Source organism: Planococcus citri, chromosome 4, assembly GCF_950023065.1.
Source record: "Planococcus citri chromosome 4, ihPlaCitr1.1, whole genome shotgun sequence".
Lineage (NCBI taxonomy): Eukaryota > Metazoa > Arthropoda > Insecta > Hemiptera > Pseudococcidae > Planococcus > Planococcus citri.
In genome coordinates, this window is record NC_088680.1 from 38,068,952 (window position 1) to 38,085,947 (window position 16,996).

A 16,996-nucleotide genomic window follows, 5' to 3' on the forward strand; every position below is an offset into this window, starting at 1 on the left:
GCATGAATGTGCCTTTAATATGTACGTAGCTACGTACGTCGTACTTAGTACATTCAGGTACAAGTAAGTACATGTCACAATGTAATCCGAATTTTTAAATTTACAAAGGCTGGCCAGAAACTACTTCGACTGGTCCCAGAACTTTTGAACCAGACGTCCTAGTGACTTCAACAAAAAACCATTCGAAAGCACACTCAATTAGCTGCAACATACTAAAATTTCAGCTTCCTAGCGCGCGTGAAAAAAAAGTTACAGGGAATCCCGCGCGACGTGTTTGTTTAACCCCTCCAGGTTTTTTTGAAGGAAAAGTAGGTAACAAAAAAGTTCCTAAGCAGAAAAGTTTATTTCTGAATAATTACAAGTTGGTTACTGCTTCTCAACATATCTGCCGTGGTTGCTGAGACACTCGTCAGACCTCTCCGTCCATTTTATGAAAGTTTTATCAAATTCAGTGGGGGGGAGGGGGCCGGAGGATGTCGTTGAAAAATGTTTGACATGATTTCAGCACTACATTATCTTGTGAATTGAACTGGATACCGTGAAGATGTTTCTTCAGTATCGGAAACAGCCAGAAATCACAGGGCGCAAGGTTCAGACCGGCAAATTGCACGTGCAATTGTATGCGTGCAATTGTATACGTGCAATTTTCACCAACCCAGTACATAGGTATAAATGATTGTAGATCCCATGTTTGACCTCCAAAAATGATTAGTCGCTGTTTCGAGCTATTCTGGAGCTTCCAGTAGAATTCTATATTCATTAATATTTTTTTGAATCCCATAAAATGCGTCTATAACTAAAATTAACCGTTCTTGGTGATCCTAGGCTATTGATCAGTTGAGGTACAATTTTTCAAACTCGTCTTCTTTCATTTTTTGTGATTAGGTATGTTTTTTAAAAAATAAATACTTGAAGAAATAAATGAATAAAAAAATAAAAGTTATAGTTGATAGTGAATGAATGAATGAATAAATATTTAAAGACGCGCAGCAACTTAGGCTTTTTTGCGTTCATTTGGAGACATTCCGAGATATCATTTTACGTTTTTTAAATTCATAATAAAGAATACTTAGTTTAAACAGAGACTAATCGATTTGGATATTGAAATAGCAAGGAACAACTGAATTTTTGCAATCTAAGAGGTAGATTTTTTTTCGTTTTTCATTGGTTTAGTTCTCTAAATTTTATTTATGATAAAAAATGAATTAAAAAGCGACACGTTCTGCTCATTTGAGAACATATTTCATTAATTATAGGTACACAAGATATTCCTCCTGGTAACATTATCTACCATTCGATCAAGAAAACACATATTTCGTTAATAATCTGTAAGTGTGTGTCATTACCTACAACGTCTCACAACCATATTCAAAAATTTACAAGTGCTAGAAACCTACTAATGAGTATTACATTATGTAACGAAGTAATTGTCGAAACGACCTTGAAAACATTTGCAAGAAATGCCTTAAGACATTTCCTGGTATAGGTAGTTAGGCACAGAAAAAATATAAAAACTTTCTCGCATTACGAACTTTATCATAAAATTTTTTACGGTGTTGAAAAATATTGAACGTTGCTAAAATGAAAACGTCAGTCGCGTTCGGACTTTTTTTAATGGCTTGTTTAATAGGTAAGTAGACTGCAAAATCATTCATTTCCAATAATGCTTGCATTGAAAAATAATTTTAAAAATTATTTCAATTCGTATAGCCAGAGTAGCTTGTGAAACTTCTCCTGAACAGGGAACATCGAATGGTCAACAATCCGATAGCCAGAAAAATGCCGCAGATTCTGGTAAGAGGATCGTTGATGAAAATAAATAATTATTAATTTTTATTGGCAAACACAAACGTACAACGAAACCCCTTAAAAATTTTCTTGAACATAATTCGTTACGAAATTCTACCGAATTTGAATACGTGAATTTTAAAATCGTAACCAGAACTGTAGATTGACCACGGAATATAAGAGTTGATAAAAGTACTCTCCCCTCCTCCGAAATCCAATGTTTCGAACTTATAGGTGCAAAATAATACATCCATTGCAAAAATTGATTTGTAGAGGCAGAAAAGAAAGAATTAAACAAAGAGAAAGCTGATGAAAAAAGTGGACTGGTTAAAGAAGAAAAAGAAGAAGAGGAGGAAGAAGAAGAAGGTAATTCAAAAAAAAAAAGTTTAAGTATATAATATCATAATATGAACATCGGAAATAGGTACCCTAGTGGTAAAGTTCCACACCATCATCAAGACGCTACAAAAACATTGATTATTTCGCAGGAACTAAAGGACCTTTCCTATCGTGTTCACTTTTCAACGATAACTCAGCATGCAACACGATGTGCTCGATAATGGGTACAATTTATGGCGAACCCATAAATTCGGGGACATGTACAGAACAAGAATGCAAATGCGACGTACCACCAAACGCCACCCTCGAGGACTTCTGGAAACTAAAATTCGACTCTCCGCATATTCTGCAAGAAATTCGTAAAAATAATAATCTTTCTAGTAAAATTTTCGATGTCCTGAAGATCCCACACCAAACACCACAACAAACTAAACAAAATCTTGCATCACTGTTAACTCCCCAACAACTGAAAAATCTTCGCGTGAAAAATGAAAATCCTCAGAAACTATTCTCAAAATACGGTGCACCGAAACCTGTCGCTGTTCAGAAATATGTCACTGAGAAGCTGAAATCTCTTAAAACATCACTTAAAAGCAAAGATTACAAGAAATTATTGCTCAAATCACTAAACGATGCTGATGACGATACATTCAACTACTTCTCGCACAAAATCCGTCGATCAAAAAATAAACTTTTGAACCAAGTTCTCGACAAATATGTAAGTGATCACAAAATTAAAGAGCCTGAGATGCAGCCTGATGAAGAAACTGAAGAATCAATGATTGATATTTTAGATACCGCCTTGATCAACGAAATCATCAAACCAGTACCTCGTAAGATCCAACCAGGTGCTCGAGGAAAATCATCTTCAAAATCACCCTCGTCCGGTTCCAAATCAACCCAATCAAAAGAAAATACTTTCAAAAAGCAGAATAGCAGTCCCAGCTCATCTGGAAAGACTTCTGATGATAAACGTACCATAATCGATAAAAATCTGTACACGTTGAAAGGATTCGATCAGACACAAGTAGCTCAATTCAAACAAAGAGTAAAGGGAAAACAAAACTGGAATAAATGTTGGAATGAAATGTATGTCTATGAGGTTTGTACAACTAAGTACTCCTTTGTAGAATTCTTCACCTGGAGAAACATAGAACAACAAATTGTGGTTGAAATTAGAAAATTCATCAATGGTAACGTAGGGCAAAAGTGGAAATTTGACGGCTGTGGTTTCGAATTACAACGAAAAGCGGATGGTGAAATCATTCAGTATTGGGATTTGCCCAACGGTTCCCACTGGGAGTACGTTAAATCTTCTGATGGTGAAGTTACTCAACATTGGGAGGGTAAAGAAGATTGGAAATCTGTAGAGTACTATAAATCGTTTATGGATTCGTGGTGTTCTGAGAATGGTTCCTATTATCATGTGGGAGGAGAATCCTGCATCATGTACTGAGGGTGATTCGGATGAAATTTCGCGAAAACCGATTAAATGTACCTAGGTATTAAGATTTGTAAATTAAATGACTAAAATATAATTTTGAAGCATGAATGTGCCTTTAAATAGTACTTACATCGCAATCCGAACGATGAACTACTTAGTTACACGAGAGATATCACACTTTAGAAGAAATATTTTTGAGCAGTAATGTATAATAAAAATCACTGAAGAAGCCGAAATATGCCTTAGACAAAATTCCAAGCACTGAATTTCCTTTTTCGTTGTTTAGCATTTTTATGAAAAATCAAAGTTTGATTTCGTTTAGATCGAAAGCTAACTCGATTTTTATTCAAAAGTAACCACATACTACTCGTAATTTTTCTAGTGAAAAAATCCATTGCTGCTACACCACCAGACCGAATTTAGAGTTCCCAAACTGATTGATAGTACTTCACGACCACTCAGAAGCCTTCAAAGGATTTCCTGAGTTTTCAACTTTACTAAAAACACGCATGAACTCGAATTCATTGGTCGTTTCCTTTTAACCAAAGCTCAGTGCAGCCGACTCTCGTGAACATAATGTTCCCATTATAGGAGAGTAACTATAAAAGAGTCTTGCTTTATTGCAATTTTTGTGAAAATTTCATTTTAAAACAGCAAATAAAAAATCTTAAATTCAAGACACATTATTCTGCTCATCGAAAAGAACAAAAATTACCGTGACAAAAAGTTTGAAAAATTCACTCTTTATGAGAAGTATTTCGTCTTCCGGTAAGAGTAAATGGAAGCATAGCAACATGTAACATAAGCAGGTTTTAGAAAAATTGTGACGAAAATCAATCAACCTCCGATGGGATACTCATGTTTGTTATCTATCCACAGAATTAACCTCAGTAAACAATCTAATTTCATGTCTGTAAAAAAATATGGCCAACTTACCAACCCTTATGTTCGCTTACTAAACTTAGATTCTGTAGAAAATTGTTCACCAGACAGAAAAATTGAAAGAGCATTAAAAAAAACCACTGAGAAATTCTAAATTTATGTACTTTATTCTATGTTTGACCTCCAAAAATGATTGGTCACCGTTTCGAGCTATTCTAGAGTTTCCAGTAGAATTCTAGGATCTTAAATATTATTTTTTTTTAATCGCCCAAAAGTATTCTCAATAGGCCAAAAATTCAGCGTTTATAGCTAAAATTAACCGTTCTTGGTGATCCTATTACCTATACCTACCTAATTGATCAGTTTAGGTACAAGTTTTCAAACTCGTCTTCTGCCGGTTTAATTCTTTTTTTTTTGTGATAAAGTACCTATTAAAAAAAAAAAAAGAAATTTATATTAAGTAAGTATACCAAAGAATATAGTTTAAGCTGCGACTAATCTATTTGGATGTTGAAAATAGCCAGGAACTGAATTTCTACGAGTACAATCTAAAAATTAAATTTTTTCGCATTTCACTGGTTTAATTCTCTAAACTTTATTTATGATAAAAGATGAAATGGAAATTAGGAAACGATATGTTCTGCTCATTTGAAAACATATTTCATTAGGCATACACAAATATCTCTCTCGGTAGCATTATCTACCACTCAATCAAGAAAACACATGCTTCGTTAATAATTTTCAGGTTTGAGTCACTACCTACTTCATTAAGTAATTGCTTACATCCTCATTACTCATTCCGTTTCATTTTCTCCACATTACTGAAATTGAAAAAAAAAGTGAAAAGATAATTTGTGCAAATGCGTGAACATATTTCTTCACTTTCACACACATTAAAACATTTGAACGCAATCATGAGAACACATGTTTTGAAATAACCTTTGAATTCATGTCAGGACTTCACTCAGTAATAATTGTCAAGCTGCAACCCAAAAGTACAAGCAGCATAATGCGACGTATTTACTAATTTAGTGAGTAAATGTGACAAGTTAATCATCAAAACCACATTGGAAAACATTCACCAAAAAAATTCTTACCTCTAACACATTTGTTAGTGTAATATGAAAATCAAAAAAAAAATTTCTATCGAAGCATCGAAGAATATAAAGTGTTACCAAAATATGGGAGCAACGCTCATATTTCAGTTTTTTTCAACGGCTATTTTGATAGGTAAATAATTCGTAAGGTATTTCATTTTGAATAATGCACATGGGGCTTAATACCTACCTATTGGATAGTAATTCTGAAAATTAAAATTACAGCTCAAATAATAAGCCCAACAGCTCTTCGAGGTGAAACATCAACTAATCAAATGACTGACGAAAACCCACCATTATTAACGTGTACCCTCTTCAACGACAACTCTGCATGCAACGCGATGTGCTTTATACTGGCTTCTACTATTTACGCTGGAACCGAAGCTTCAGGCACCTGCAGTGATAAAAACTGCAAATGTGATATTCCACCAAACGTTACCCTCGAAAACTCACCGAAAATTGACTCTCGGGACATCCTCCATGAAATTCGCAAAAATGATGATTTATCAAAGAAAATACTCCATGCACTGAAAACTCCACAACAAACATCCAAACAAAGTAAACAGCTGGAAGATCTCCGAGTGAAACAAGACTATACCATTCAGAAGTACATTGTTGAGAAGTTGCAATCTCTTCAAACACCACTTGAAAGTAAAGTTATTTGCAAGTCACAATTAATTAAAACACTACGTGATGCCAATGAGAATACTTTCAACTATATTCTGCAGGCAATTCGTCGATCCAAAAATAAACGTTTGAATGAGTTCCTCGACTGCTATGTAGAAGATCGGAAAATAAGAGAGCGTCCAATTCAGTCCCAAGATCGAGAATCTGTGATCGATATCTTGGACATCGCCATAATTAATGAAATTCTAAAACCAACGTCTCGAAAGACTAAACCTTACTATGCTCATAGTAAATCAACCAATTCCAAATCAAACATAGCGCAGGAAAATCTTCCTGAAAAACAGATTAACACGTCAGGTTCATCTGAGAAAATATTGTCTGCTGTTAACAAACGCACCAAAAACACAGTTGATGCTCATCTCGATAAAACTCTCTACACTTTGGAAGGATTTGATCAAACACAAGTAGCTCGATTCAAAGAAGGAATAAAGGGAAACTCAACTTGGGATAAATGTTGGAAGGAACTTGATGTCTATGAGGTTTGTACGACTCGATACACCCGTGCAGAATTCTTCACCTGGCACAATATAAAACAATTAGTAAATATTGAAATGAGAAAAACTTCCAATGGCAACGTAGTGCAAACGTGGAAAATGGGCTGCTGCGGTTTCGAATTACAACGAAATGCAGATGGTAAAATCACTCAGTATTGGGATTTGCCTAACGGTTCCCATTGGGAGTACATTAAATCTCCTGATGGTGAAGTTACTCAACATTGGGAAGGTGAAGAAGATTGGAAATCTGTAGAGTACTATAAATCGTTTATGGATTCGTGGTGTGGTGAGAATGGTTCCTACTATAATGTGGGAGGAGAGCCTTGTATCATGTACTGAGGGTGATTCGGTCACAATTCCGCGAAAACTGATCTTATGTATTATAACATGTAAATTAAATGACTAATATAAATATCTATTGAAGCATGCATTAATGTGCCTTTAATAGCAGGTACCACATTGTACATAATATGAATGTACCCTTTAATCTTTTACTGACATGCCAGATTTTCTTGCGACAGGCCAGACTTATTGCAATAGGACAGATTTTCCTCGAAATTTGCATTTTTTTTCAAAATAAAAAGTTACGTAGGTACATACATGAGGTGGTGTTACTTGTCTCGCACTTGGTTACTTTCCAAGTAGGTACTAGGTACCCTAAAGTTACTACAGAGATATTTCATGCCAAATCCGCGGATTTTTGCAGGAGGGGTCTTCGATTTTTTTTCAAAATCTGATCATGTGTAGAGGTCATCAAACGATGACGAATGACGGAAACCGGACATTTTTTTGATTTTTTTTTGGCGGAGCTGTGGGGCTTCAAAGTTTTTCAAAATGGCCGAAAATGGAAAATTTCAGTAGCAAATTGCTCCGGTTGTATGTGGTATAGAATTTTGAACTTTTTTTCAAATTGTAGTACTTTGAGAGGGTAATTGAAGAAATGAAGAATGATGTCAAAATCAGTGTTGCCACTTTCAAAAATCTAAAAAAAAAATCGATTCAAAAACTTATAATTTAAATAATATCTAACCATGATCTTTGGCGAGTAAAAATTCTGAAAAAATTCTCAATTTTGGTCCTTTTTATGTAGAATAACATATCAAAAAATTAGAATGGCAATTTATTTTCATTTTTGAGAAAAAAAAAATTACAAATTTCACACTTATTGCAAAAATATCATCAGAAACCTAGAGAATGAAAATTTTTGAACTTTACCAATGTGCAGATGAACATGAGAAAAAAATCCCCCTCTCATCCCAATTTGTCAACGAATAGACGAGAAATGCCATTTTTCGTGTTATAATTTTAAGAGTGAAACAATCATACTTATTGAAAAAATTTCGCCACCGTTTTAAACAAAAGCAGGAACCTAAAAATTGGAATATTTTTGCATTTTTGAAATATTTTACCAATATTTAGAGTGATTTTTTTCTGCATAAAAATTCTTTTCTCACATTTTGATTTTTTTACGTTTTGGTTACTTTTTCAAACTTTTTTGGTAATCGAAGTTACACTTTTTTTTTGGTAAAAGCTGAGAACGTCCGTACATGCTATTGACAGCACTTTCATCTATTTTGGACCTGGCAAGAGGTTTCTTATTCTATTCGTTCCCCGAAAATTCAAAAAAAGGAGCCCGGATAAAATTTTTGAAACCGATGTTGGTTTGTTCAAATCCGTCGTTACAGTATTACTTTCACTTCCAGAAAACTCAGAAAGGGCTCGAAATTGAGATCACTAGATTCGTGAGGTAAAAATACAAATAAAATAAACGTTAAATTTCAAGCTTCTACCAGAATTAGATAAAACGTTGATTTCTATGAAATTTTCCAAAATTCGCCATGAACCAAAAACATAAACTGAATCCTAAAATTGTGTCTGATAGAGTAGTTCAAATGTTCGCTCATCAGATTTTTCTCTATCCAGCCCAACTGGATGAGAGGATATCTCGTTTGTAAGAGTATCATACCTTAGATCCACATAGATTTTCAACCTTGTCACCATCACACAAGTCCTTATGCGTAGAACATTTCTGATATTCAAGCAGACCTTCGTTCACAGATCGTTATCTACGTATGTTCAAGTCCAGAAAAAAATAAAATAAAGAAGACTTTTTACACATAAGTACGTGGTACTGAGTGAATGTTTTCCTTTGATTACACAACGGCTACCTTATGGTAAAATTCACATTCAATCAAGAAAACATATGTTTTGTTAATAATACCTACCTAATAGTTTCGTGTCACCATTTCATTAACGCCTTATAGCGATACTCAATAAATGACAAGTAAATTGAAATCCATTGACAGGTAAGTGAGTAATACAACGGAATAACCGTCGAAACAACCTTGAAAAAATTGGCAAAAAATCCCTTAAGGCATTTTCTGGTAAGCACAGAAAAAATATAAAAACTTGTCTCGCAAATACATATTTTAGCATAAACTTTTTTACCGTGTTGAAGAATATTGAACGTTACCAACATGAGAACGTCACTCGCGTTCCGACTTTTTTTAATGGCTTTTTTAATAGGTAAGTACACTGCAAACTCATTCATTTCTAATTCTTGCATTGAAAAATAATTTTCAAAATTTCAATTCGTACAGCCGGAGTAGCATGTGAAACGTCTCCTGGACAGGGAACATTGAATGGTCAACAATCCGATACGCAGAAAAGTGTCCAAGACTCTGGTAAGAGGATAGTTAATAAAAATCATATTAGGTAGGTAATTTTATTCGTAAACACTCACATACAACGAAGTCTCTTAAAAATCGTCTTGAACATAATTCGTTACAAAAGTCTACTGAATTTGAATAAGTACGTAATTTCAAAATCTTAACCAGAACTATGGACTGATCACAGAATATAAGAGTTGAAAAATGTACTCCCCCTCCCCCGAAAATCAACGTTTCGAATTGTAAACGTACAAAAAAATACATCTATTGCCAAACTTGATTTGCAGGGACACAAATGAAGGAATTAAACGAACAGAAAGCGGGTGAAAAAAATGGACTGGACGAAGAAGAAGAAGGTAATTCAAAAATACGTATACATATCTAGATTTATAAAATCATATGTATAATGAACATCGGAAAGACCCTGGTAGTATGTACTTAGTACAACTCAGTTACCGCTTTCTAGAAACATTTTTTCGAAATTCCGAAGGATAAGTTGAAAAAAAGTGGTACCTAGTTGAGTTTTTTCAAAAATACACCTTTTTCGCTATATTGAAAGAATTTGACTATAACTTTTTTTCTACTTGTCCTTTGGATTCAAAAACTAATTCACACCATGTTAAAATGGGGCTCTTGCAAAAAAAAAAAAAAAAAAAAGTAGTAAAGTTTTATTTTTAGTGTAACTTAACTAGGCTACCCCCCCCCCCCCCAAGATCTTATTCCTGTGCAAAAACAAGCGACTTCAGCTAAAAAGTCACATTTTATTGAAAACTTGACTGCCACTTATTTTTTTGAAAATCGTGATAAATTATTGTAAATTATTACATACTTATACCCTTTTGAATATTTTTTTTTTTCAAAATTCCGGTGGCAAGTTGGAAAAAAATGTGCAAAGTTATATACAAGACGCTTCAAAAACATTGATTATTTTGCAGAAACTGAAGGACCTTTCCTAACGTGTACACTTTTCAACGATAATTCCGCATGCAACGTGATGTGCTCGATAATGGGTACAATTTATGGCGAACCCATAAACTCAGGGACGTGTACAAACCAAGACTGCAATTGCAATGTACCACCAAACGCCACCCTCGAAGACTACTGGAAACTAAAATTTGACTTTCCGGGTATTCTGCGAACAATTCGTAAAAATAATAATCTATCTAGTAAAATTTTCGATGTCCTGAAGATCCCACACCAAACACCACAACAAACTAAACAAAATCTAGCATCACTATTAACTCCCGAGCAACTGAAAAATCTTCGCGTGAAAAATGAAATGCCTCAGAAACTATTCAGAAAATACGGCACTCCGAATCTTGTCGCTATTCAGAAATACGTCAGTGAGAAGCTGAAATCTCTTAAAACACCAATTAAAAGCGAAGACTACAAGAAATTATTACTCAAATCATTAGATGATGCGGATGAGGATACATTCAACCACTTCTTGCGCACAATCCGTCAATCAAAAAATAAACTTTTGAACCAAGTTCTCGACAAATATGTAAGTGATCACGAAATTGACGAGTCTGAGATTCAGTCTGATGATGAAGGAGAGATATCAATGGTTGGTATTCTAGATACCACCTTGATCAACGAAATCATCAAATCAGTACCTCGTAAGATCCAACCAGGTGCTCGGGGTAAATCATCTTCAAAATTACCTTCGTCGCGTTCCAAATCAACCCAATCAAAAGAAAGTATCGCCAAAAAGCAGAATAGCAGTTCCAGCTCATCTGGAAAAACTTCCAATGAGAATCGTACCATATTCGATAAGAACCTCTACACTTTGGAAATATTCGATCCAACACAAGTAGCTCGTTTCAAAAGAGGTAGAAGTGGATACCAAAATTGGGATAAATGTTGGGAGGAACCGGGTTTCTATAGGGTTTGCACACATCGAATCAGCCGCGGAGAATTCTTTTCCTGGCGCAAAGTACTATTAAATAAACAAGTAATTGATATTGATATGAGAAAAACTTCCACTGGTGTCGTAGCGCAAACATGGGAATTTTTCGGCCACGGTATTGCATTAACACGAACAGCAGATGGTACAATAACTCAGTGTTGGGATTTTCCTGACTATTCTCATTGGGAGTACATTAAATCTCCTGATGGCGAAGTTGATCAGTTCTGGAAAGGTAATAAAGAAAATTGGAATGCTGTAGAGTACAGTAAATCCTTTATGGATGCGTGGTGTGCTGAGAATGATTCCTACTATAATGTGGGAGGAGAACCCTGTATCATGTACTGAGGATGATTCGGTCGAGATACGAATTTCGATTTTATGTAGATATTATAATTTGTAAATTAAATGACTACCTAATACATAATTTTGACGCATGAATGTGCCTTTAATATGTAGTACTTACATGTACGGAAGTTGGTGCATGTCACAACACAATCTGAATTAGGAACTAACTAGGGGGCTTCGTCCTCTAAGCCACTTCGCTCGGTCTTTGTCCCTTCCTTTCACTCAACAGCTGGCGCCCTCGCTTCACTCGGGCTGCTCGGCTGATCTTCATGTTACTCAAGCCTCTTACTCTTGTTTTCATACAATCATTGTTAGAAGAAGCTCGAAAATGAATGAAAGAACCCTCAAGAAGTAAGTTTTTTGGATTTTCAACCGGAGTCCATCACTATGAAAAATTTGAAAAAAAATACTATGGTTTGAGGGTAACATTTTCCTCCAAAAATTTATGTAGCACTACTTTTAGGTTTAAAGTGATAGCAGTTTGAAATCATTTTCTTCTAAGCTTTTTGGCTAGCATACAGTCCATGAAATTTGAAAAAAAAAATATACCGATTCACCTTCCGTATCTCCAAACACTACATGAAGTTTCAAATTAATTGTTTTGCGCGAAAAACATGATTTTCACTCAAAGGGGGCGTGGGAGGGGTGGATGATGGGCAAAATTTGTTGAACTCAAATTTTTTTGGTCTACCAAAAGATACTTTGCGATTTATTAATTTGTAGGGCAACCCAAAATATGCTCTCATTAAAGGTAATGAGGTAAAATATTGAATATTATATTCAATTTTTTGGAGTGAAATGTGGGCCGAAATAGGTATTCGAATACCTTTAAAATATTTGAACATATTCGAATTCAAAATGGATATCATTTCACTCGTCTTGACAAGCACATTACAAAAATGGCTATATCGTTTGGTTTTGTTTCCTAAATTACACACTATTAGCAAAATAGAACAAAATGTTTGAATAAAAATTTTATTTTAGTCATAAAAAAAAAATAAAATCAACGCTTTTTCATCTTCAACATTCTATGAAAATGAAGTTTACTGTGTTGCGATTCTCAAAATGCAAAAACTTCCAAGATATTCAAAAATATTCGATGAATTGTGAAATATGTGGTAATTTTAGACGAAAATATTCAAAAAGCAATCAAATATGTAAAAATATGCATTTTAAGGTAAAATATTCGAAAATACTCGAAATCAAGTTGGGCTTATTTAAAAGGAAATTTTCTAAAATGTAAAATGATTTTGTCACATTTGTAATCGAAGTGCTACAAAAAAACATTCAAAAAAATATATTGGGTTGCCCTATTAATTTGTTACACATAATCTCAGGGGTTAAAACTGTTGAAAAACCAAAAACCAAAAATAAAAAATATTTGATCAAAACCAATTAACCAAAAACCAATTATAAAAAATTTAAAATTTAAATCATCAAAATGTGTGTAAGGTTTTGACTTTTATGCATTAATTATTGATTAGTACCTAGAAATGAATACAATAATTAACCCTTAAAAGCACGCTCCTAGGAAAAAGTCTTTCTCGATATTTGTCAACAAGTGACATCCTGCAAAGGTTAGCGGTAGGCTTGTTTTTCTGCAGAAATATCGAAATAGGTTTATCCACCCCTGTGAAAAGCTTTACACAGTCAAATTACAGCTGTCTCTGGCATTTCATAATGTTCAAGCATTCATGAAGAGGTCACTATCCCTCCTCGATCACAGATAATGTAGTTCTACATCATGAAATATCATGATTGGAAACGACGACTTCTACTCATGCAATTTCTTTTATAGCAGCAAAAGAAAATTGGCCAACTCACCAACCCTTACGTTAGCTTACTAAACTAATAGGTACTTATTCAACAGAAAATTGTTCAACAGACAGAAAAATTGAAAACACATTCAAAAGTAAGTATGCCACCAGGCAAATTTTTAAATGCTGAACATGTATTTTTTTCTTGAATATTGACAGCTTTTTCAAATTTTATTTCTCAACAAAAAGGCTAAAATAGATCGAATTTCGGAAAAAATCAAATTATTGATTGAAATTTATGTAGGTATACTATCCAATGTTTGACCTCCAAAAATATGCAATTGGTCACCCTTTCAATCTATTTGTAGGGGTTCCACCATAGAGGCCTAGGCTAAGCGGGGAAATAGAAGCATATAGCAACACTAACAGGAACCTTCGATGGGATACTCGTGTTTGGTACCTACCTATCCACAAAATTAACTTCCGTAAATTATATTTCATGGCAGCAAAAAGATGTGGCCAATTTACCAACCCTTATGTTAGCTTACCTAAACTCGGATTCAATAGAAAATTGTCCACCAGAAAGGAAAACTTGAAGGGAATTTGAACATATTCCACCAGGCAAATTTTCAAATGCTGAATAGCGTAGGTATACTCGTATACTTACATATGTTTTTTTGAATTTTAATGAATTTTTCATATTTTATTTCTCAACAATAAGCCTAAAATTTGATCGAATTGCAGAAAAAAGGAAAATTTTGATTTACATTTATCCAAATTTAATTTGACCTTCAAAAATGGTTTGTCAACGTTTCGATGTCGCGTATTCTAGAGCTTCCGGTAGAATTCTATGATCATAAATTATAATATTTTTTTGAATTCCATAAAAGCAGTCTCAATAGGCTACAAATTCAGCGTTCATAACGGGAAAACTGTAATTGAACCATCGATTAAATGAATTGCACGACAGAAAAATCCCACGTCGAAACATGGTTTTCGAACGACAAATATAGAAATTTCACGCCATAATAAAGGGAATGGCCGACGAAATTATTTCAATTGCCCGATAATCGCAAATTTTTCACCTCTATCCTTTGAATTGTTGAACATGAATGGTGCAGTATTTGTGAATAATGAATGACACGTTGGTTCCAGTTATTGAAATCTCATCATTTCTGTTTCATTCATCCCCCGGCCACATCACCAGTCAAACATTCAGGTGCCGAAGTTCATTTTTAGATTTATGATCAATAAAAAATCAAATTTTTATCAAGCAAGTAGGTATATATAATTTCGAGCTATAGAACTGACATTTTGGAATGCGCCCCATTTTATACACCCCTTCCCTGGTACTTGAATAGGTAGACTGGAAACTATACCATTTTCGATATACAGACTTACAGAGTCGACTGGAGGTGGTTTGGAGTTGTTCTGAAGTTCCCAGCGAAATTTAGGGAATTCCTGTTCCCGAAGTAATGTCATATAATCAGTCTAAATAGCAATTGGTGCTTGTTAGTGAGCCGCTTGAGCAGTTGCTCGTCATTTTCTCATGTACATTGATCCAATTAATCAGAAAAAAAAATTTCATCAAACTGACTTGGAAGGTTGAAATTCAATATGAACTCTATTTTCCATCTCCTGAGTCGATTGAAGATAGTTTCGAACCATTTTGAACAGTTCCAGAACCTCTAGCAGATTTTTGAGAGTTGAAATTTCCACAAAATTTTACTCAATGAGTTTGGGGATACCAAAACTTACTTATCGGCGCAATGTAACGTTGACATTTTTAATGATTAATAATTTTTCAAACTTTTAATTTTGTGAATAAATTCGCCGTTTTCATCTTAAATTTGTCCTTTATTCACCAAAGTCGTCGATGCATTTCATTCAATTCGTCGGGCATACGCCGGCGTGCAACTGATTTCTTTGGCATGCACTTGAATTTTTGTAGTCGTGCAATGGTTGAAAAATCTTTCCGTCGTTAAAAAAAGTGGTTTTGAGACGTTGGAGTTTGTCCTGCAAAACACTCATTTTCTGTAGTTCAAATCACTTCATCTGTTGCGCCGATAAATGGCACCTTGTTCATAACTAGAATTAGACATTCTTGGTGATCCTATTGATCATCAGTTCAGATACAAGTTTCCAAACTCGTCTATTATTTTTCATTTTTTTAAATTTATAATAAAGAATAGTTTAAGCAGAAATTTATCAATTTGGATGTTGAAAATAGTCAAGAACTAAATTTCTGCAATATAAAAGATAGATTTTGTTCGCATTCTCATTGGTTTAGTTCTCTAAACTTTATTTATGATGAAAAATGAAATGAAAAGCGACAAGTTCTGCTCATTTGAGAACGTATTTCATTAATTATACACAAAATATCCCTCCTGGTAACCTTACCACGCAATCAAGAAAACACATGTTTCGTTAATAATCTTTACATTTGTGTCACTACCCACTCCATTAAGTAATTGCAGCTTTAAAATTACATGCTCATCACTCATTCAGTTTCATTTTCTCAACTAAAATTTTAAAAAATTATGAAAAAAAATTTTTTTTACTTCCACAAACGTTTAAACATTTGAACGCGATCATGACAACACGTTTTGTAATAACCTTTGAATAATTCAGGACTTCACTCAGTAATACATAATTGTAACTGTCACCACTTTACTTGTCAAAACGATCTTGAAAAAATTCGTAAAAAATCCCATAAAGCCTTTTTTCGTAGGTATAGAAAAAATATAAAAACATGTCTCGCAATACATACTTTAGCATAAAATTTTTTACCGTTTTGAAAAATATTGAACGTTACCAACATGAGAACGTCACTCGCGTTCCGACTTTTTTCAATGGCTTTTTTAATAGGTAGGTAAGTAAACTGCAAAATCATTCATTTCTAATTCTTGCATTGAAAAATAATTTTTAAAATTTCAATTTGTACAGCCGGAGTAGCATGTGAAACGTCTCCTGGACAGGGAACATTGAATGGTCAACAATCCGATACGCAGAAAAGTGCCCAAGACTCTGGTAAGAGGATAGTTAATAAAAATCATATTAGGTAGGTAATTTTATTCGTAAACACACACATACAACGAAGCTCCTTAAAAATTGTCTTGAACATAATTCGTTACAAAAGTCTACTGAATTTGAATAAGTACGTAATTTCAAAATCTTAACCAGAACTATGGATTGATTACAGAATATAAGAGTTGAAAAATGTACTCGCCCCTCCCCCAAAAACCAACGTTTCGAACTGTATGTACAAACTAATACATCTGTGGCAAAACTTGATTTGCAGGGACACAAATGAAGGAATTAAACGAACAGAAAGCGGATGAAAAAAATGGACTGGACGAAGAAGAAGAAGAAGAAGAAGAAGAAGAAGAAGAAGAAGAAGAAGAAGGTAATTCAAAAATACGTACATATCTAGTTATATAAAACCATATGAACATCGGAAAGATCCTGGTAGTACTTAGTAGAACTCAAAACATTGATTATTTGGCGGAAACTGCAGGACCTTTCCTAACGTGTACACTTTTCAACTCACCTACCACTTTCTAGAAATTTTTTTTTGAAAATTTT

The 16,996-nt window shown here is 34.1% G+C and overlaps 3 protein-coding genes across 3 annotated transcripts; all 3 read left to right on the forward strand.

Annotated features, from left to right (window-relative positions):
- Positions 1-1,614: 1,614 nt before the first annotated feature.
- LOC135845165 (uncharacterized) lies at positions 1,615-3,667 on the forward strand. The gene is made up of 4 exons (XM_065363629.1): positions 1,615-1,630; positions 1,711-1,794; positions 2,062-2,154; positions 2,277-3,667. The coding sequence occupies exons 1-4, from the start codon at positions 1,615-1,617 to the stop codon at positions 3,581-3,583; spliced, it is 1,500 nt and encodes a 499-aa protein (XP_065219701.1). The 3' UTR covers positions 3,584-3,667.
- A 5,457-nt stretch (positions 3,668-9,124) lies between these two features.
- Positions 9,125-11,654, forward strand: LOC135845166 (uncharacterized). Its single transcript, XM_065363630.1, has 4 exons — positions 9,125-9,257; positions 9,332-9,415; positions 9,688-9,756; positions 10,336-11,654. The coding sequence occupies exons 1-4, from the start codon at positions 9,209-9,211 to the stop codon at positions 11,652-11,654; spliced, it is 1,521 nt and encodes a 506-aa protein (XP_065219702.1). The 5' UTR covers positions 9,125-9,208.
- Positions 11,655-16,158: 4,504 nt separating this feature from the next.
- Positions 16,159-16,887, forward strand: LOC135842907 (uncharacterized). Its single transcript, XM_065360595.1, has 3 exons — positions 16,159-16,279; positions 16,358-16,441; positions 16,713-16,887. Exons 1-3 carry the CDS (start codon positions 16,231-16,233, stop codon positions 16,850-16,852), a joined length of 273 nt encoding a protein of 90 aa, XP_065216667.1. The 5' UTR covers positions 16,159-16,230; the 3' UTR covers positions 16,853-16,887.
- Positions 16,888-16,996: the final 109 nt, after the last annotated feature.